The sequence below is a fragment of the Sinohyriopsis cumingii genome, chromosome 1 (assembly GCF_028554795.1).
Source record: "Sinohyriopsis cumingii isolate HCF-2022 chromosome 1, ASM2855479v2, whole genome shotgun sequence".
NCBI lineage: Eukaryota > Metazoa > Mollusca > Bivalvia > Unionida > Unionidae > Sinohyriopsis > Sinohyriopsis cumingii.
The window spans coordinates 103053954-103077292 of record NC_142961.1 but is presented as its reverse complement, the minus strand read 5'-3'; the positions used below and the strand labels follow the sequence as shown (position 1 = coordinate 103077292).

The 23339-nt window shown below is 34.1% G+C and overlaps 1 protein-coding gene across 1 annotated transcript in view; it reads left to right on the top strand.

Annotated features, from left to right (window-relative positions):
• LOC149807465 (uncharacterized) overlaps positions 1-23339 on the top strand; it is a 496731-nt gene that overhangs the window by 109003 nt on the left and 364389 nt on the right. Inside the window, exons 5-7 of the mRNA XM_089956330.1 lie at positions 1496-1585; positions 3363-3440; positions 14011-14103. Coding sequence (XP_089812456.1) covers positions 1496-1585; positions 3363-3440; positions 14011-14103 — 261 coding nt within the window. The remainder of the gene's footprint in view (positions 1-1495; positions 1586-3362; positions 3441-14010; positions 14104-23339) is intronic.

The window sequence follows — 23339 nt, the reverse complement described above, 5'->3', positions numbered from 1 at the left end:
CTACTCTTGAACAGAAAATATTTGAACATTGGCTTTTCATCATAGGACATTTATGATGTCTTCTTGGTCTTAAATCAAAATGGTGCCAATCTAATAACCAAAATGATGTAGATCTTAAAAACTAGTTATGCCTTTGCCTGAATGGAAAATCCTATTGACATTGGGTTTTGACCCAAAATCTTTTCTTATGGTGTCTAGTTGGTCCTGAATGAAAGTGATGCTAATCTGACATTCATCCCAGCAGCCATCTTGAAAATCTTGCTATTGCTACTCCTCATGAATAGAAAAGTCATATTGCAATGGGGTTTTCACCAAAAGATCTCCTTTGTATTTAAAACTAAAACAGGGCATGTTGATCAGTAATTATTTTAATTCATGTAGTTTTTTAAGTACATTGATACAGTTTCATAAATGTTTCATTATAATGGGTATGCTATCTTTATTTTTGTGTTTGTCTTAACTTGTATATATTATGAATTCTTGTAACTTCATCCTGAATTGTCTTTCTTTGTCTTGATAACTTCAGAGAAGAATGATCTGTTGTAATGGAGTAACCCTCATTGAATCATGTTTATTATATTATATTATTATTATTATTATTATTATTATTATTATCATTTTAGTCAGGTAGTTGAATGTGCATGAATCTATACATACACCCTGTACTTTTTACAGATCTTCATGATGTAATAGCTAGCATTTAATAAAATCAATATTTTGAGCACAACCGGAATACATGTATCGATAGGTATTATGGATTCTCCGTCACGAGCCAGAGCAATGTTTGCTTGTGCCTTTATGACTATACACTTTAAAACACATACATATCAAGAAAAATATTCCTTTTCATTGAATTTTTTTTGTAACTAAATGAATTGCAGTGATTTTCAGTCATGGGTTCACACTGACTGGTTTTGCAAATTTACATACATGGGGTGTGTTGTAATGTTTGTACTTGGAAAATTAGAAAAAAAACTGTAAAATGCAGAATACATGTATGTTTGATGTAGAGAGAAGAATGATACTAGGGGCAGTGAAGGTTTGCTTGACACTGTTCTAAATACAATGATTTAGAGGTAAATAAAAAAAACTATTAGAGCAAAATAGATTTAAACAAGATAGGGCAACATATTTACATCATATATATGCCTGTAAGTTGGTCGCAACTACAAACTGTATAGACCTAGATCTGCCTATGCATAATGATTGAGCAGATCTGGGTCCATGCAGTTCATTAGGAGAAATGAGTTGAACAAACAACATAGAGCTTGATTGCTAGAACATTATGATATAGCTGTTCAGGTCTATGGTTTTAGCTGAACCCAACTTGCTAGCAAGTGAAAGTAATAGCTGTTGTCATATATTATAATATATATGTTATAGATGATGTGTGAAATAACCTTCTAACAACTTTTTACATAGTATGTCCACAATGTTTTAATTCTGCAGGTATCTTATTGCTTGCATGTATTTTATTGTATCTTTTATTTTACAGGCTGGTAGAAGAGTTATAGATTTGTATGAAGATTTTCGAGATGGGCACAATCTGTTGTCTCTTCTGGAAGTACTGGGACATGAACAATTGGTAAAACAATTTCGTTAACATTTTCCATTGTATATTTTCTATGATAAACTAGTGTTCAGTCTGATAAAATGTTGATGAATTAGTGGGTTGCTTATGAGCTGTGGAGTATTTGTAGAAGTATTGGGTGGACTTGTCATCAAGCATGGACTTATCACCAGGTACACAAAGTGTTCTCTATATTTAAAATTCATAATATTTTATGGTCATTAAATTCATAGAATTTGATAAATCCAGAATATAAATACATTTTGTATGTCTTATTGATTAGCAATTTTTATACTACAAATACTGTGTCGACTCAAAATGTCACATGAATTCATTTTTACTATTTTCATTTATTGTATGAGATGTCCTAATGACCAAATTTAGTGTCCTCACTAGATTCACTTTGATTTCATTCACATTTAAACATAGTGGTTTGTAGTATTTTAATTTGTGCAAATCACAGTAATATGTCAAATTTTAATATAAAAATTGAGAAGATAGTTTTTTTTAATCTTTTTAACGTACAACCTGTATGACCAGTAGACCAGAATTGAAAAAAAAAAACCTACTATTTAATATAAAAAAATATATGTTTAAAATTCTTTCTTCAGTTTAATTTTCCTTTATATTTGTTTCAGCTATTTGTATACCATCTATATTTGCTTAAAAGTTGAGTCCAGATGCAAACAGTATAGACCTTGATCTGTCATTGCATATGTTGTTTATTCTACTGATTATTCCTAGCATAATGTATAGACCCAGATCTGCTTGTACATTTTGCAATGGTAGATCTGGGTTAGTGCAGTTTGCAGTTTTACCAAAATTACGAATGAGCATGTATGGTAATATTTTAACAGAATTATATTATCTTCACAAACTATGCTTGATATTTCTGAGTCACAGTTTATTGGCAAATAAAATACCATCGATACTCACTTATAAGATGAATCCAACTGCAAACTGCACAGACACAGATCCCATTGCATAATGTGCCAGCAGATCTGGGTCTCTGCAGTTTGTTAGGAGTAGTCAGTAGAATAAACAATGTAGACTCTGATCTGCAGGTGCATTATACTAGGACAGATCAGTATCTTTATTATTTGCAGTTTGACTGGACTTGTGAGTGGTAAGGTTTATACCTGTAAGTAACATCCCAGTGTATGGTTCATTTGCTACATCATTTATCTGTGTAGCAAGAAAGAATGATGCATGAGGCCTTGAATTATGCAGAAAACTTTTTAAAGAAAGTTCCAAGCAATACATCAAGTTTCAGTTTCAGTTCTGTTTCCAATTATAGCATTCCAGTCTGGCATGTGTGCATGCAGGGACCACAGATACTCTTTATGATAAGCAGTTTATATAATTTCAGAATTTGTAGCCATTTCAGACTTGGCATTTCACTCAAATGAATCTGTAAACTTGAATTACAAATTCAAAGCAGGTGTGAAAAATCCCAATTGCATTTTGTTTGCAGAGTTGAATGATTACATAGTGTATTGTGGATAGAACATGCACAAAGCTGGTGCAGGACAAAAATCAAGGAATTGCAACTTTTTAAAGGGAAACAAAACAGTGCATTACAGTTATTGAGGCAGAAAGTATAACCAGCCTTTAATCACACCATTTGATTTATTCTTTTTAAAAAAGAAATCTTTTATCATGCTCATACGGTCTTTGATAGATCAAGGGAAGTAAGACCTAGATACATTATGTATATCCTTTTCTTTAGTTGTCTCCCTTTAATTAACTTGATAATTTGGTCCATGGTAATAAACTTTATCTTCTCTTGCAGCCTCGTGAGAGAGGACGCATGCGGTTCCACCATATACAGAATGTACAGATAGCCCTTGAGTTTCTCAAAAGGAAAGGGGTAAGAATTTGGCTAGTGGTAATCTTTATCATTGTTGTTCCAATATTGAAATTTTAGCAATTTTCACATCTCTGGAACATTTCTAGGGTATTCACTTCTTTCACGTGCATAAACAGTTGAAAATATTAAAGACTTACAAAAAATATTGATAAAACCTGTACATATCCCAGAGAGTTAAAACAAATTGTTTATTGTTTACATGAGTTCCCTGTGTGAGTTGCAGATCAGACTTTTTTGGTCTGACATTATACAAATGTTAAATTTTTTTAATATTTGAATTAGACATATTACCCCAAATTACATTACAAAAAACCAGGTGTAGCTGCATATAACTTTTATTTAAAAAAATGACCCTATAGTGAAACTGTTATATAAAATGCTGTAATAAATATTTGTTCATTTTTTTAAAAATAGACTTGTGTCTCCAGCAGTCATTACAAATATAGCTATATGGTTCAGCATATTAGTTAATGATGTTAGCCATCTGTGTTTATTTTTGTTATGAGTTTCGTTTCCACATGACTGCTTCAATGGCCCAAGTGGTTAGAGCTTCTGCTTCTGATGCAGGAGGTCACGGGTTCGAACCCTGGCTGAGTCTTACCAAAGAGTTATGAAAATGGCACTGGCAGCTGCCTTGTGAGGCTCTCAGTTTAGTGTTAGGACTGGTTGGCCTGGTGGATAATGTGATTGGGTGGAAAATGATGCTACATGTCTGCAGCACGATGCCCCAGTGCTAGACATCATTATAAAGTGCCACACTGTGGACATCATAGCGATATGACTGAATTTTTTTTAAAGCTATGTTAAAAAGTCCAAATCACACACACACACACACTTTTATGATACAGAAATCTCTTGGTAATCAAGCATAATTAACGATTGGTACTTCTCTTTTCAAAGACATTCTTTAATCCAATATTACATAATTAACTGTTGATCAGTGATCATTGGTGATTCAGTGGATGGTATAAATTAACCATCTATTAGTAAAGGGATGATATTGATGTAAACCATGAGATGCAGGAGATGAAAAAAAACTGGTTGATTTAGTTGAGCGCCTTGACACAACCTCCACAGCATACAGTATGGAGATTAACACCAAGAACAAAAAACTGATGTCAAACAACACCAATGGCATCAGTGCAGAAATAAGGGTCAGTGGACGGAAGCTGGAAACAATCACAAGATTCAGGTACTTGGGATCATTTATCATAGATAAGGGTAAGGGTTCCAAACCAGAACTACTATGCTGAATTGCCCAGACAACAGCAGCAGTAACAAGGTTGAGACCAATATGGAAAGATATCATCATTGTTCTTGGTTCCAAAATAAGGCTGATGCACTCAATTGTCATATCCATCTTTCTGTGTGCTTGTGAAACATGCATGCTCACATCAAATATACAGAGAAGGATTCGAACCGTCAAATGGAGATGCTACCGCATGATCTTGGGCATCTCATATATTGACCATGTAACCAACGAAGAAGTCCACAACAGGATCAAATGAGCCATCGTACCCTATGAAGACCTCTTGACCACTTAAAAAATGTACAAACTGAAGTGGTACGGTCATGTTTCAAGATCATCTGGACTGGCAAAAACAATTTTGCATGGCACAGTGCAAGGGTACAGAAGAAGAGTCAGACAGGAAAAGAGATGGAAGAAAACGTTAATAATTGGATGGGCATGGGATTTGGAAATTCCTGAAGGGCAGTAGAGAACACGGAAAGATGGAGAGAGTTGGTTGTAAAGTCAACTGTGGTGCTCCAGTGACCTCTTGGGTTAAGGGATTGATGGTGATGATGATGAGTAAAGGGGTGGATAGAATCCATATCAGCCGAGGTTGCCTTGATCAAAGATTTGTGACACGTGTTAACAAGAACTTATCTAAAATACGAACATCTGAAAAACTTGAATGTTATTTAAGTACTGGTACATATACAGTCCATTGTATTATTATTATTATTATTATCATCATTATTATACCCATTTGATACAGATACAGCCTTTCACAGTTCCACTTTTTGACAAAACATTGATTTTACTTAATGACCAGTTATTTACTTAAAATCTTTACTTCCATAGACTTTTTACATTTGATCTTAACATTTAGTGGTGTTTGGATATCAGTGCAGTTATTTTTTGTTACAGTTTTCTGTTTAAAAAAATTATAGTCAGAACTGTTGTTTACAAATTGCAGTAGTTCCCTGTATTTTTCTCTGAGTTCTCATGACCCAGCTTCCTCACTTTGATTGATAAGTTTTGCCACCCTAAAAATATCCTAGGGACCCTCCAGAATGTCCTGGCAACCCTAATTTGGGTCATGACCAAGAGGTTGGGAACCACTGACATAGTTTATTACCATATAGGGTCATATTGGATAATAATAGTTCCTATTTAATTAAGGTATTAATTTGATACATGTACCTTGAAAGTGATTGGAACAAGTCCTAAAAAAACCCATTTCTGTATTGACCAATTTAATATGCTTATATAACATTTCCAGTATGACCGCCTTCTCTCAAATTCCACTGATTTCTCATCAGAATTGTCTTTACTTTGTTGCTAAAATCACCCTACCACTTTTATTTGCTACGACATTCTGCCAATTACTGTTTTTTTGGTATTTGATGAGATCACATGAAGCTAGCTTGTATGTGTAGAATAGAAAATCAGTCATGCTTGACAAAATGGATAATTTAAAACTAACTTCATGGAGCATAATCAAATTGCATAAGCATTATGTTCAAATTATTCAGTTTTGTGGTTTAAAAGGCTTAACCTTCCATTGACTGAAATTTTCTGGTGTTACTTAATTGTAGTACCATCCATAACGAAGGTGGGGTGGAATGAGCAGAGAAATGTGACAATAAATTAGGAAGAGAATCATTGGATGTGGTAGTCATGTGATAGGATTCTCTTATCATTTATACCCACCCATTTCAGGTTGGGAACATTTTCATGGTTGGTTGCTCATGTCCCAGCTGTTGGAAGTAGTAGGTAATTTGTATAATTAAATGCAGGTTGTCAATTACAGTGACATAATGCCATTTTTCCTTGTCAGAGTTGAACTATCTAACCATTACTACTATGTAGTTATGCAGAATATAGCCAAACTATATTTAAATTCTTGTCATTTTGCTTACTTTTTTGTTGTTGTCTTGTCAGCATCTTTTAATTACTTGTGTAGTCAAAATTTGTGTGTGTGTGTATATATATATATATATATATATATATATATATATATATATATATATATATATATATGTACACACACACACACACACAGACATGTACACACACATAACACATATAGTTTGAAAATGTCACATATCCATTACTGAGAAAGGCTTATTTGTGACATATAGGTGATGGATTAGTATTTTATATGCAAATTAGGCAATGCATTTATAAAAAAAATGAAGTATACTTAAGCAAAATGTGAGTCTTTCACTTATTACACTAGTATGTCACTTGTAAGTGGCATATATGTGATTTAGGCATTTCACTTATAAGTGGCATATTGGTGAATTAGGCATTTCACCTATAAGTGGCATATAGGTGAATTAGGCATTTCACTTATAAGTGACATGTAGGTGAATTAGGCATTTCACTTATAAGTGACAAGTAGGTGAATTATGCATTTCACTTTCTAGTGAAGTATGCTTTAATTATGAGTGAAATGCAGATCAGTCACTTACCATACTTGTATGTAATATAGCAACGAATTCCCACTAAATTAACTGAATTTGGCTTTTTAAAAATTGCCCCCACCTTTGTACAGGAAATTGTGTCCATATATAAATAGATGTTATCTGTTTGGTATAATGTATATATGTGAATGACTACCTGTCAGTTCTGACCAGATAAAAATCTCATAAATTTCCATTGAAATGACAATTTTTATAATGATTCATAACACATTACCTTGCTGCTTTGAATTTGAAACAGCTTGCTCATTATCAAAATTCCCAGCTGAAGTGAAACATAAGCAATGACCCTAAACATAATTTATTCAAGTAATAAATAAAAACTTTCTTTCATAGATTCTGGTCAGAATCTGTCATCATCAGGTTGGCCCCTACTTCCAGATTTTGAAAGCAGGCTTTAACTCACCATTGGTGCAGTGTTTTAGCATCTAATGGCCATTGTACTTAAGCTTGTAAGTGAATTCTGTCCAAAGTATTGTTTTCAGCAAATGAACCTTAGGATATTTGTGTATACCACATGATGCTAGAAAGGTCAAAGAGCAAACAAAACAAAACCACATTGAGAACAAGTCAGCAGACCACAGTGTTTTAAATTATGGAAATGAAGTCTAAATTGTTATGATAGTGTTTGCCTCAGAAATCTTTCAGTTTCAGGCTGCATATATTTGCAATTGAAGCATCTGTCAATGTCAAATAATTGTTCAGTGTCCAGCAATAAATTTATTTTATGTGACTTCATTAGAGTTTACACAAACGTATGTTTTTGGCCAAATAATATTGTTTCCAATGTAATCATGGAAAATAATTTATTGTTGGTTGCCGAGTCATACTATAGAAATGGTACTAACAGCTGCCTTGCTTGGTGCTCAGCATTATGAGGTTAGTGTTAGGACTGGTCACCCTGGTGTCAGGATAATGTGACTGGGTGGGACATCATGCTACATGTCTGTGGCATGATTCCCCAGTGTTAGACATCACTATAAACTGCCACAATGCAGACATTGTTGCAATATGATTGAAAATTTGTTCAAAATCCAAAACATAACACCCACACCCACATACACATTGTTGGTTGCTGAAAAAATCTTTGTTTGCAAGTTGTGTCTGCAGTGTGTAGTTGTGTATGCTCACTCAACTCTGTATTTTGTAATTCAGACACACACACACACACACACAGATGCACACAAAACTTTGAGCTTTCATATGTAGGATCCATTAAAGTTGAAAGATTTATTTCAATGTTGTAGGTTTTTTTTATAAATCTTAAAATATTTTTTAAATTTATTAAAAGCTTGATGATTTTTTTTGTTGAGACAATTTATTGAATTGAATCTGGTTGAAGTTCTAAATTTTCTATAAAAAAACAATCACAGTAGCATTTTTGTTGGACTTTATATTTTGCAGTATACATTGAACTTGGATTGTATTTTGCAGTATACATTGAACTTGGATTCTATTTTGAAGTACACCTTGAACTTGGATCACCTTGAATTTGGATTGTATTTTGCAGTACACCTTGAATTTGGATTGTATTTTGAAGTACACCTTGAACTTGGATTGAATTTTGCAGTATACCTTGTACTTGGATTGTATTTTAAAGTACACCTTGAACTTGGATCACCTTGAATTTGGATTGTATTTTGCAGTACACCTTGAATTTGGATTGTATTTTGAAGTACACCTTGAACTTGGATTGTATTTTGCAGTACACCTTGAATTTGGATTGTATTTTGCAGTACACCTTGAACTTGGATTGTATTTTGCGGTACACCTTGAATTTTGATTGTATTTTGAAGTACACTTTGAACTGGGATTGTATTTTGCAGTACACCTTGAATTTGGATTGTATTTTGCAGTACACCTCGAACTTGGATTGTATTTTGCAGTACACCTTGAATTTGGATTGTATTTTGCAGTACACCTTGAACTTGGATTGTATTTTGAAGTACACCTTGAATTTGGATTGTATTTTGCAGTACACCTTGAATTTGAATTTTATTTCGAAATACACCTTGAATTTGGATTGTATTTTGCAGTACACCTTGAATTTGGATTTTATTTCGTATTAAAATGTGAACTTGGATTTTATTTTGTATTAAACTGTGAACTAGGATTCTATTTTGCAATACACCTTGAACTTGGATTGTATTTTGCAGTACACCTTGAACTTGGATTGTATTTTGAAATACACCTTAAACTTGGATTGTATTTTGAAATACACCTTGAACTTGGATTGTATTTTGAAGTACACCTTGTATTTGGATTGTATTTTGCAGTACACCTTGAACTTGGATTTTATTTTGCAGTAAACCTTGAATTTGGATTGTATTTTGTAGTACACCTTGAATTCGGATTGTATTTTACAGTACACCTTGAATTTGGATTTTATTTCGTATTAAACAGTGAATTTGGATTGTATTTTGCAGTACACCTTGAACTTGGATTGTATTTTGCATTAAACCTTGAATTTGGATTGTATTTTGTAGTACACCTTGAATTCGGATTGTATTTTACAGTACACATTGAATTTGGATTTTATTTCGTATTAAACAGTGAACTTGGATTTTATTTTGTATTAAATTGTGAAATTGGATTATATTTTGAAGTACACCTTGAACTTGGATTGTATTTGGTATTACAACTTGAACTTGGGTTGTATTTTGCATTGAACTCTGAGCCATAAAATAGCAATGACCTTGAACTTGAAGTTCACATACTCAGCTGATAAAAGGCTGATACCACCTATAAATGACTTGTATGTCAATTATAAGTGAAATGCAGGTGAAGCATGGATTAATACTGTTCTGACTTATACTTTACTTATAAAGACTAACATTTCACATACTGATTACATATGCAAAATATTAAGTAACCCATAAGTGACTTATTAGTCCTGTGTAGGTCAAGTATATATCACTTATAATATCAGAACAAGTTATTTGCACAAGAGTGTGCTAATCTAATTTTGCATTGAGAAAAATTGGAACAAAGGGAAGAGTCTATGGAGAAAGAAATTACAGTCCTCTAATCAAACATAGAATTGTAACAGATATTTGGAAAGTGTTGTTGTTGCAAGCATTTGGGTTTATATAAAATAGGATGTTTTTTTTTAAAGATAAATACTATATTGATGGATTTATTTTTATTCTTGTTTGATCCAATTCTGCAAGAGCCACTTGCACTTTCTTATGACTGTTTTTCCAATCTATATTTTAGAAATGGATAGGTAAACCTTTGTGAATAAAGTAAATATATATTTTAGTATCTGGGTCAGAATTCTTGTGTATTACTCTGACCTTCATTTATCTATATGCAACCACCTTTTCAACATTGACTGATAAAATTTATAAACATTCTGAACATATAAACAGGGATCGTCCTGGGCTTCGCCAATGTCGCAAATTGCGATTTTTTTTCCTTATTGGCGACAAAAATATCCCGTCTGGCGATTTTTTTGGCGACAGACTTTTTGGTTATTTAATTTGTACATACAATCATGGATTTTGACTGGATAAATTAAAAGGGAGAACGAAAGAAAGCCACAAACTTGACTAAGCAATGCATTGGAAGCAATCTGTTACACAAACGATCCTTTGTTCGTATTGACAACCCCATCTTTACAGTGCATTGTTACATCATAATCTGCTTATGCTGACATCTGGGCTGAGTACTGTATGCTGTGATACAGTCAGTCATGCTACCGCACTATACCTACAACTGACCAACTTCTGAAGACGCGAATAGAACAGATACAATTGATTGAATGGCTAATCCTTCTGTTGTTGTTGTTTTTTTGTTTTTTTTTTACATATACCAATACAATAGTTTTGCTGAACCTTCATAGAAAACTGATAACCTTTGAAGTACCGACTATTGCGTATAAATACAAAGCAAATGGAAAAAAATCTCAATCACAATTATATCTTCGCCAGTGCAGCATTTTACTCATTGATCTTTTCCTTTTGCCATCAATCCGTGTTATGGCTGCAGAGACTTAAACTCCGCAACAAGAAATAGCCAAAAAAACCAGTTTTGCTTAATTAATAATAATTATTTATTTCTCAAAATACAGGAGTGAAAGAATCCCTAAATTGGGTGTGAATTTATGCTTATATATACGGTCCAATATTGCCGGGTGTTGACTCGTGTAAGTTTCATTCGTGGGAATGGAGATCCTAGTTTGCTTGTCGAGAAAATTTATACAGCATTCAGTGATCATTCTTGGGATTTAGGAAGCAATTCACTTCAAGCTTTGTGAAGCTAGCCATGGGGGGGGGGGCGCCGAGAGACTACTGGTGTCACCTGTCAGCACTGTAGACTGTGAACGTGGATTCAGTAAGACGAACCTCATAAAAACTGACATCAGAAATAAACTCTGCATCTCATCTCTCGAGAATTTAATGAGAATCAGCATGTACAGATGTGAAAAATTAGACTTTGAAACTGCATTCAACAAGTTGGCAGCCCTAAAATCGCGACGAATCTTCATATAACACTTTGTAACATTTTGTTAATGCTTATTGTAATTAGAGTATTAACTAACCCATCTTTTGTAATTTTTATTGCCTGTTACATTAATAGACTAAATTAACACTTCAAAAAATGTACACTACTTGTTCTGGCGACACTTTTTGAAAATTGGCGACAAAATATTGAGGTTGGCGATTTTTTTGGTGACAGCTTTTTAAAAGCCAGGACCATCCCTGTATAAACTATTAAAAAGATAATTCTCAAATGCAGTATTTTCATGGCTCCAGTCACCATAATAATTTGTCGAAAGTCATGATAAATCTATTATCATTGCATGCTGTCACAGTATTTACTTACACCAGCAAGTATTAATATTACTTTTCAAAGCCATAAGTAGAACTTGTACTCCAGAATGGCCAACTTAATTTTGACCCAAACTTAGGCTGTGCACTTTTAGATGTATGTGTGAGGTGACTCTCTTAGCGCTAGTGCGAGTTCCAAAGCAACAATGTTCAGAAACTACTTTCATCTTGAGAATGTTGAACTGATGCAACATCTTAAATACGAGATAACATGCCTTCCCTAAATATCTTAGTTGTGAGACACATCTGATCCCAGTAATTCATTACTGGGCAAGATCCATTGACCCCAAGAAATAAAAACGATTGTTAGTTTTATATTGGATGTTGAAAAAACATTTGAGACTGTAATACATGAGTTGCTCGAATCAGAGCTACATATATATGGTAATATGGTTCATTTTGCTATGGATTAATGCAGTTTTAGCAGATTGAAAAAAACGCATTCTAACAAATGGTTAAAAATCAGAAATTGCCATGGTACAATCAGGCTTCCCACAATGAACAATCCTAAGTCCAGTTCTCTTTCTCGCCTACATCAGTGATATTTCAGCATATATTTTGTTTGACACATGACTGTTTGCAGACAATGTGCATGTTATTGTGAGATAACATCGGTAGTATCTGTTGAGAGCTGTCGAAAGCGCCACAGAAAGACGTCAGCAAACCAAGAGAATGGGCTGCAACTTGAGGTAGGAGATTCCAGCCAGTTAGATGCAGCGTTATGAACTTCACAAAAACAAAGGAAACCATCCTGTATGACTATACATTGAAAGCTCACACAGGTTGAATTTTTAACATCAAACATGCAGGAGTTGGTGTTTCCAACAACTTAAACTGGAGTAAAATGTCAATGAAATCTGTAACAAAGCTTGTAAGGCTTTAGGGCTATTAAGAAGGGACTTCTTTTTTCAAGATGTGAAATTTCAGGCATATAAAAGATTTATGACACTGGTCTTTGAAAATGCAAGTGCAGCATGGGATCCACATCATTTGAGTAATTTTTATCATTATTGTGAGTGCTTTTGTTTCTTGATAATGATTGAAACCATATCTTATAGCAGTGTGCAGCCCCATAATATTTTAATTAATAACCTGCGTAGAGCATTTTTACTGTAGATCATGCAAAAATATGTATGTCAGTTGCATTAAAACGATTATCATTGATATTTTGAATCAATATGTATATGTCTGGAAAGAAATATATATTTATCCTTCACTTCTTCCATTTCTCCCTTAAACTCTTTCATTTCTCTCTCATACTGTCTCCATCCTTTTTCAACTGGAGGAAGAAGTAAATTCTTCCATTATTCTGATCCTTGTTTTAGCCCTGTATTTCTCATTTAGTTTTGATAAAAATTGACAAATAGGCTTATATCATCAAGATCTTGAATGATTTTGATTGTGAGCAAAAGACTGTGCTTACTAATTATGGTGATATCCATGGAATGCATTTTGATCAGTTGAAAAGTAAAATGAGTAAAATTTGATGTGATGTAAAGTTTAGGACATAGTTCACATAGGATTATATGCATAAAACACCACAGTTGTATGCTTAGCAAAATGGTCAGCTGTTAAGTTATTTAAATTAGGTGAGTGATATTAGGCTCACTTGGGTCTGTTGTTCTAATCAAAACTGGGTGACTGATCAAAACTGGCTTGCAGTACTTTACTTAAAATGTACTGTGGATGCATCTTGGGATGAACATGTGACCCATTTTGGTGGATTTATTGAACCTTATTTAAAGTCATGTACAAGCCCTTTACTTTCTTTGTCATAATATTTGCACTACAGATGCATCTTGGGAAAAACATGTCAAAGACACCAAAGTTGGGTTGCAATGAGATGCTTGTGGTTTATTAGCTCTCCAGGTCATTTGCTTGGTACTTCTTTTACTTTAATAAGTAATGAAGAGTAAGATAATAGGACATTTAGAAATAAAATTTCAAAATGTTTTTGCCAAACTTGTATTGAGGGTGCTCAAGTATTGGAGGTATATTTTAACACTGGTTTATTTCTTTCTTTACAGATTAAGCTTGTAAATATTCGTGCAGATGAAATTGTTGATGGTAATTCCAAACTCACCCTTGGCCTCGTATGGACCATCATTCTGCATTTCCAGGTAAGTAATCCACAGCTGCTATAGATGATTGGAAACGTCTTGCAAGATAACTGTTCATGTATGCAACAAGAAGACCTCCATGGTGTATTTTGTATGAGACGAATAATTAAGGTTCAGGTTCTTTAAAATCATTTATTAACGTATAAAATATACTGTGTCATCCCCACCCCACCCATCACATTGACTTGTCCTGTTACAGGGCTTTAACAAAATCCAAAATATTAAAATGTGGAATTTGGTTTTCTCCAACACGAATATGTAAGGGATATATAGAGTTACCTTTGTCCATCTGTCTGTCTTTTTAGTTTTGTGTTTCTTTCTACCCTGCTTGAAATTGTAGGCAGCTGGTAGAATTTTTTTTTACTTGCCCATTTTTGTTTGACCTTTTCAGAGTCTATTCCCTGCTTCAAGGTCATGGTCACAACACAGTGTTAATGCAAGTTACTGGCCAGTTTCCTTTTGCAGGCTGTCACTAAGGATATAGGATGAAACTACCTAGGTCCATGCATTATCATGCAGTAAACAAGTTCCTAGCTAAACGGTCAAGGTCATTACTAGGAAAGAAAGATGGGCACGTATCTGCTGTTTGCAGGACTTCTGTTAGATTCTTTGTGACTCTTGTTAGTATTATAGAGATTAAGATGGATTAGATTAAGATAAAGATTAAGGATTGGATAGTTTTCAGTTAAACTACAATATGCATTTTCATTGATTCTGTCCAGGAAGATATTTCTCATTGATTTTTCAATCTTTAGCATCTTAAGCTGGTACTGTGATCAAAAGTACAGTGTTTGAAACAAGCAACAAAAACAACATCTGATTTAATCATTCATTTCTTGTGCATTTAATTGGATGATATCTTCTGCAGCATGGTTGATCACAGATGTTACATGTTCTTTATTTTGGCTCCCATATGGAGTTCCAGTTTATTTTGAAGTTCTTTTAACATGATCACTTGGATCAATTACATAACATTAAGCTATCTGTTACTCAGCTTGGTTTCACTCCTGTATATGGTGAAGTCATCTGGTTTTGTGATAGCTGGTTTTCGATGTTTCCTCCTGCAAAGATAAGGCTGAAAGTAAAATCTTAAATTATGGCAGAAGCGTGGATATAGCACATTTTAATCTGTGGGGCAGCAAAACCTGAATGATAATACCCTTTTTTTCCACCTCCGCTAGATAAAAATGTTATGCTTCCAGTGCGATATCTGATGATTGTTAGATTGATATGTATTATGCAGCACCTGAGTGTGCATGTACCTACACCAAACAAAATAGATCATAAGGAATGTATTTCTGTCTGGTCAAGGGCTTCTGCAAAGTTATGGAAGATTTGATCAAGGAGACCAAAATACTTGATAGCTCTAACATTAGTCAGCATGTTTATGGGTTTTACTTCTGTTGGTCCCTGTCAAGTGTACTGTAGATTTGAAACTCTTAAAGAACCAGCTTGACTGCTCCAGGTGTGTAGGACCTTTGGCAGTTAACTTTGATATTCAGTGACTGCAACGCTGGGCATAATAAAGTCTGTTGTTTTGCTCCCATTTAATTGGCAGTCAACCCTAGGTATCTGTAAATTATGTTTTCTCCAGATTGTGTTTACCATATATAATCCCTTATAGGTTGAGTCCAGCAGCAAACAACATAGCTTTGATCTGTTGTAGTAGCATAATGTACCTGCAGATCAAGGTGTTTGTTTTTTGTTCTACTGATCATGAACTGTACAGACCCAGACCTGCTGGCACATTATGCAATGGCAGATTTGGGTCTGTTCAGTTTTTAAGTAGGACTCGTAAGTGAGTATATATGTTAAGAAATTATGAGCTTGTTATGTTCCTGCGAATCGGAGAATAAAAACTGACTTGGCCTTTTTATCAGAATTATGGCTGCAACATTTTGATGCATAAATGCCTTCATTTTGTTTACTGCCCATAAGATTTACAATATCAATAACTGTATAATAAACATGCATGCTTGTACATCTGGTGTTAGCCAGCGTGCATTCTTGGTGGTATATCTGGTTGCATTGTTGTTGGGTTTTTTCCTTTCAATCATGTTGATATATGTACCAGCATGACAATAACAATCATAATAATGTTTGACCAAAATTGTCAGATATATTTAACAAAGACGTTTCTTACAAACTAAATCCTTAACATAAGAAGAGGTATCATCGATGATGTATAGCAAATGAAATGGTCTCAAGTTGAGTGGGTTGCTGCATGCACGTTGTCAATGGCTTACATATAAATAGTTGTCCGCTGTAAAACCTAGTGTGCAGATTGGAGGGAATTTGATTTTCAAATCAGTTCAGTTAAGCAGCATCAATTCAATTCCTGTATACGATGTACATGCTTATAAATTTTGATAAAGGTAGATGCCTTAATCCAGTTAATGGTCAGCCTTTTGTTTATTGCTGGTATCATGATGAGTGTATTCCTTGTTCCTGAATACAATGTAAAGATGGGAACAATGTTGCAACTGCTGTTGCAACACTACACAACATATTTTCCAGCCAGTTACCAGATATAGCATCCATCTTTACTGCAGAAGTTGCCACAATACTTAAATAATTGCACCATATTGGAACCTATCCAAAAACTTGTTTCATTATCTTTTCAGATTCACTTTCAATGTTGAAAACCTTGCAAAATCTTAAATTTGACAATCACTTAATATGGCTTAATTGGTAGAATGTCCGCCTCGGATGTGAAAGTTTGCAGGTTCGAGACCTGGCTCAGTCATATCAAATACTTTTATAAAGGGTACTAGCAGCTGCCTTGCTTGGCACTCAGCATCACGAGGTTAGTGTTAGGGCTGGTCGGCCTGGTGTCAATATAATGTTATTGGGTTGGTCATGATGCTCCATGTCTGCAGCATGATTACACAATGCTAGACATCAAAATAAACTGCCACACTGCAGACATCTTAGCGATATGACTGAAAAATGGTTAAGGCTATGTTGAAAATATAAATAACACACACACACACATGTTGAAAATACAAATCACACATTACAGTCTTAATATCTCAGGTCTTAGAGAAGCACAGTTTGCATATAGCAGGGGTCTCAAAACCATATCACCACATGAAAACTAGTACATTAGTCTGGGCACTGCATCACTAAAACCTTTCATACAGCAAAAGTGGCTCTCATAAAAATTAGCCACATGAAATGTTGTAAACAAGAAGTAAATAATGAAACAATCAAAAATTTTAATAAAAACTGGCTGGCTGTGAAGAAAAAATTTGCATTATTTTACAAAATGCAGGTGTTGATTTGGATGGCAGGAAATAATTTTGTGGGTGGCTATTAGCCCTCGGTCATATAGTGTCTACAAAGCATACAGTACTGATGGCTACCAAGTCACATCGGTATAAGGGTAATAGCAAGAAGCTAAAGCTGTCCATCAGTAATCCATTTCTGAATGGATGATGTCATATTGGGACATGAATTTTTAAATCAATCAGTTTGTTTTATATAGTTGGCATAATATGTCGATTGAAAACTCCAAAGAAGCTTCAGATCATCTCAACAGCCATTAGAGAATCGCATCATTCATACACAACATATCACAGGGCATTGTGTAGCTCATCTAAGGGTTATATCTTACCGACCATACATACTTCTTGAAGGGTGAAATGAAACTGAAATGCTTACTGTACCATTGTACAGTGACGTTGGAACACATTCTTGTAGAATGTATTGACTTTCAGTTAACTCAAAGCATGATGCTCTGCTACAAAAAATCTTTGACTTTTTTCAAATAATACAGTTTATGTAAAATTAATGTGATCTATATTTTAAGGACTTCATTTTTTGAACCCATTTTTCATTCATATACTTTTAAAGAACTTTGGCGTCTTGTATCTTTTATCTTGTGAGGGAGAATATTTTCTTTTGTTTGTACTGGTTTTTATCCTTGAATATTTAAGCAGTTTAAAAAAATTTTTTTTACACTCTTTTAAATTCATTGGCTTTTTGCTTGAAGGACTACATATTTACAGTTTTTGAAACAGTTTAGTGTCCTGATGTTATTTTGCTATTTTCTGTCTCTGTTTTAGAGCTAGACTTTTAGTCTGCACCAATTAACCTGAATTGTGCTGATGTACCATTAAATCTTATACACACATAGAGACATACTGTGTAGATCTTGATATTTCATAAAAGCCAATAGTAAAAGTAGTTGGTAGACTTGGCATATATCATCACCATGCACACACACACTAAGATAATCACAGCCAACTTGACATTAAATAATAAGATGCACAATGATCTAATTTTTTTAATTCATTTGACTGAACCAGTGGCATAGTTGTTACAATGTCTACCTCAGATGTGGGAGGTTATGGGCTTGAACCCCGGCCATGTCATTCCAAAGACTTACAAAAATGGTACTGACAGCTGTCTTTCTATGCACTCAGCATTAAGAGGTCAGTGTCAGGATTAGTTGGTCTGGTGTCAGGATAATATGACTGGGTGGGACATGATACTACATGTCTGTGGCATGATGCCCCAGTGCTAGACATTACTGTAAACTGCCACACTGCAGACATTGTAGCGATATGACTGATTTTTAAAAAAAACTACATTAAAAAGCCAAATTGCATGTGCACACACACACACACACACACACACACACACACACACACACACACACACACACACACACACACTGATCACTGCAATGTAATATTGTGGTGCTGACTTGGCTGAGTCCTGATACAGGGTGCATTGGTTTGATTTACCTAAATTTAAATGAATTGGATTGTTCCCAGGACTAAAATTGAACACTCATATATTAGCACAATTAGAAATAGAGTTTTGCATGTTGATTTTTTTCTTCTTCTCCATTTATGAAAAAAGTAGTAAAAAATGTTAAATTCTAGCCTTGGTTCCATGACATTTACTTTACCTATGCAAATTAGCTTAATAGGACTTGCAAACACAAAAATACACACTACCTATTGCCTGGTTGTTAAGTAATCAGAGTAGCTGTGGTTGTTGACCTTTACCTTTTAAATGCCTGTCTGACAGTAAATGTCCATTTGTGAAAGTTATTTATGAGCATTAAACTTAAGGCTGACCGTTAATGTTAAAACAGGTTACAGGTACGACTGTTAATGTTAAAACAGGTTACAGGTACATATCAAGGTACCAAGAAAGGTCTATCTCTCTATTTTAAAAGCATAAGAAACTTGGTGAATTGGAATACTTTCTTTCCAACATTTCAGTCACTTTATCATTTTCGTTAAATTGAAACAGATGCATATTAAAAATGTATTTATTGAATGAATATTTATTGATATACATATATTGTTCATCTGGTTCTCCCAATATGAAATCCATTACAATGCTACCTCTTTATAATGTTAACTTATTATAATGCCATTCAGAGGAGCTGTACAAGTGGAATTGTTTTTATATAAGGCTGTCTTGTACTGAGTTAAAGTTGGACAAAGATGCAGTAATAGTGACTGAAAAGATAAAATAGGGCATTTATTTGTGTAAAACCACCGACAGATAATTCTTAATAGTCAGAACTCCAAATTTAATGAAATAAGTTATGTAGCATTGACAAGTGTAAATTTAACTAATTTAATAGAATCCATGATTATACATGTATCAACATTATTAGAAAAGTGGTATACTGAAGGGCTTGTAACACTACTTGGTTTCGGGGCCCTGAGTGGCCAAGTGGTCTAAAGTGTTCTCCAAAGCTTGCCAGTAGCTTCTTGTGGGTTGGTGGTTCTTCCAGTGGTTTTCCCAGGTTCTTCCTCCACCATTAATACTGGCCACCATACATAGCCTATCATGCGCTGAAAAATGGCGCGAAACCCCACAACAACAACTACTTGGTTTCTTCACTTATTTTGAGATGTTTATATAATCTTAGATGTTTTAATACATTGCAGCGCACTCCCACTATGTAATGTAGCATTATTTTGGTGTAAAATGCATGCAATTTATCAATGACAAGCTGTACACAAAGAACTAATTTCTTGGATGAGTGGTTGTTGGGACTGCTGCAGTAATGTTGCTCTTTCCCATGCTCTGTCACTGTGTTTTTTAAAATTATATTATGTCTTTGATGTTAGTCCTATGCAGTAAAACATTACATAATTGAACTATCCTTAGAACACAGATAACCACACCTGCTCATTGGCATAGCACATCAGCTGCAATCCATGTTGTTTGTTCTACTGCTTACTCCTAACAAACTGCACAGATCTAGATTCTCTGGCACGTTTTGGGATGGTAGAACAGGGTCTGTCCAGTTTGCAGTTGGATGTGACTCATAAGCAACCATAGATAGTATCCCCATATAAATAAATCAGTTTGTTAATATAGAAAAATGGTTTGAAACATGGTGAAGTTAGGTTGATGTTGAAATTATATGTGATATATCATGGCATTAGGCTAGGTGATGGACATGTGACCTAAATGTTCAACAAAAGCTTCCAGTACTCTTGTAAATCAGCAGATGCCTTGCTCCTCCTCCTCCCCCCCCCCCCCCCGATAAGAATTGTGTGCTAGTGTATGGGTATCATCATATGTTAGGATTTGACTGACATGCCTAATGTATAGACTTGTAGTTGATCATTTCTCCAAATAATAATAATAATAATTACAATAATAATAATTACAATAATAATAGCAATAATAATCATACTACTACTACTACTTATTATTGTTATTGTTATTATTATTATTATTATTATTATTATTGAGGGTACAACATGATTTGCTAATTGCAAGCTTATCTCCACAAGGCCTTATAATGCATACATAAACTATAATAATGAATACTGAAAGTTTTTTATTTCACTTATAAATAATTCAGTAAAAATTTTAAATAGTGCAGAAGGTCCCACTCGCACATTCAGTATGGCTGTCGCTGCAGTCATCTTGAGACTCTTGTTATTGCTACTCCTCTTGAGTGATGTATTTTCTGAAAGACTTCTTATGATGTCTGGTTGGTGCTACATTAAAATTGTGCTAATCAACATTCAGTATAGCCACCACGGTGGCCATCTTATGAATCTTGTTATTCCTTCTCTGCTTAAATAGAAAGTCATTATGACATGAGGTTTTCATCAGAAGAGTTCTTAAGGTATTTAGTTGGTCCTAAATGAAAATGATGCAGTTAACTCTCAATATGACCACTATGTGGGCCATCTTGAAAATTTTGTTATGGCTACTCTCACAGAATTTATGATCGTATCAGCAAGGAGTTTTCACCAATAGACATTTTATAATATCTAGTTGGTCCTAAATAAAAATGGTCCCAGTTGTGCAATAAATATGGTTGCCATGATGGCGGTCATAAAAATCTTGCTGTCACTAATACCGTTCATTGGATAATTACCGGCATACTTCTAACAATGTCAACTTGGTCTTCAGCGAAAATGGTATAAATATAACATCCAATATTTCCACACTAATCTGAAAATCTTATTAATGTTTAAGAATATTGGAGATGGTTTCAATAGTTGGCAGTGAAAAGAAAGAAATGGTTTAATTTTGAATTTCCTGGTTGTTTTCACCCAATACAACATTAGTCCCTTTTGTTACTCTTGTTTATATTATATTTAAAATGATAATAAAACTTACAATTAAAACTATTAGAAAAGTTTATATTTAAAATGATAATAAAAGTTACAATTAAAACTATTAGAAAAGTATAGTAGTTTCTTCTTACTGCAGATTCTTTGATTGAAGTATAAGTAATAAGAGTAACTATAACAAAATAATAACAAAAGAAATATAATCTTTCTTGTAGATTTTGTTTCTCCACTTGTGAAAAATGTAAGACAAAGTTAAACTCAGACAACACAATTGTCATACAAATGCTGTTGTTGGATAAACTGCTGCAAGTCTGAATGACATGGAATGAATAATTTACATCTGGATATTCATATTAATGCGGTAGTCTTATAAATGGAGATCACAGCAATGCGTGGAGCAGGGTAAAACAGACATGCAATTTGACATTATTGTGAGGAGATAAGAAATAGCCTCATAGAAGATTCCCCCATAGTGTTTATTACACTATTTTCTTATCTCTATACAGTGTTTTGATAAACAACAACACATGTTACCATCAGATGAAGCCTTTAAATCATTGACTGAAGTGGTACTGGTAAGTTTAAAAGAGGATATATTTTGACATGCTTTGCCACACACTCCTTTTACATACCACATATATTTGGACTTCCCATTTAATCACTTCAGAGATCTTATGTCCTGTGTGCCTGAAGAATTGGTCTACATCATCAGCAGAAAAATGTATATAAAATCTGTTGCAAATATATATATATATATATATATATATATATATATATATATATATATATATATATATATATATATATATATATGAAAGATGAAAAGGGTTCTATGGAGAACTAATTTTGCCAAAGAGGTTTTGGAGTTGAATATGGTAAAGGAAGGTTGAATAGGTTGGATGGGGTCTATCAGACTCACCTCTAGAGTATTTTGTCAGAAGAGAAAGAAGAGTCATAATTAGGATAAATCTACTATAAAATGAAAATTAGTCTTCTGACATGCTATGTAGCAGATTGATGCATGGGAATCCATTTTCCATTAGCAATGAACCCTGCAGCAGAGGGGACATGCTATGTACCAGATTGATGCATGGGAACCCATTTTCCCTGCAGCAGAGGTGACATGCTATGTACCAGATTGATGCATGGGAACCCATTTTCCCTGCAGCAGAGTTTGTTAATCGTTACTTTTTCTGGTTTGTTTTGCATCTTTGGTGTCACTTCATTTGAAGGAAAAATATATTGTAAGCAACATTTAAGTGTTTGCTGTCTTTGGACAGTAAGTATGAAACATAATTGCAGTAGAGTTTGTTTTCAAGTTGTTGTGGGAAGAAATAAAAATGATCTAAAGTTTGCATCCAGAAAATATGATTCTAACTGTGACAGAAGGATTAATTGTTTTGTCCAGTGTTTTTCATTTCTATCATGGAATGCATTTGTTGGTTTTTCAATCTCAAAATATATTCCAGAAAAGGAAATTTTCAGCCACTTCATCAGCCTCATTAGAGTGTGACTTCATTCCTTTCAGTCATCATTTTAAAAGTCCATTGGCCTTTTGCATAGGACATCATTTTGTCCATACATTATGTGTCATATCTTTACCAGATGCTCTTGTTAGCTGACCAAAGTCAGCTAGAGCATCAGTAGTGGCCAAGCATGGCAAAT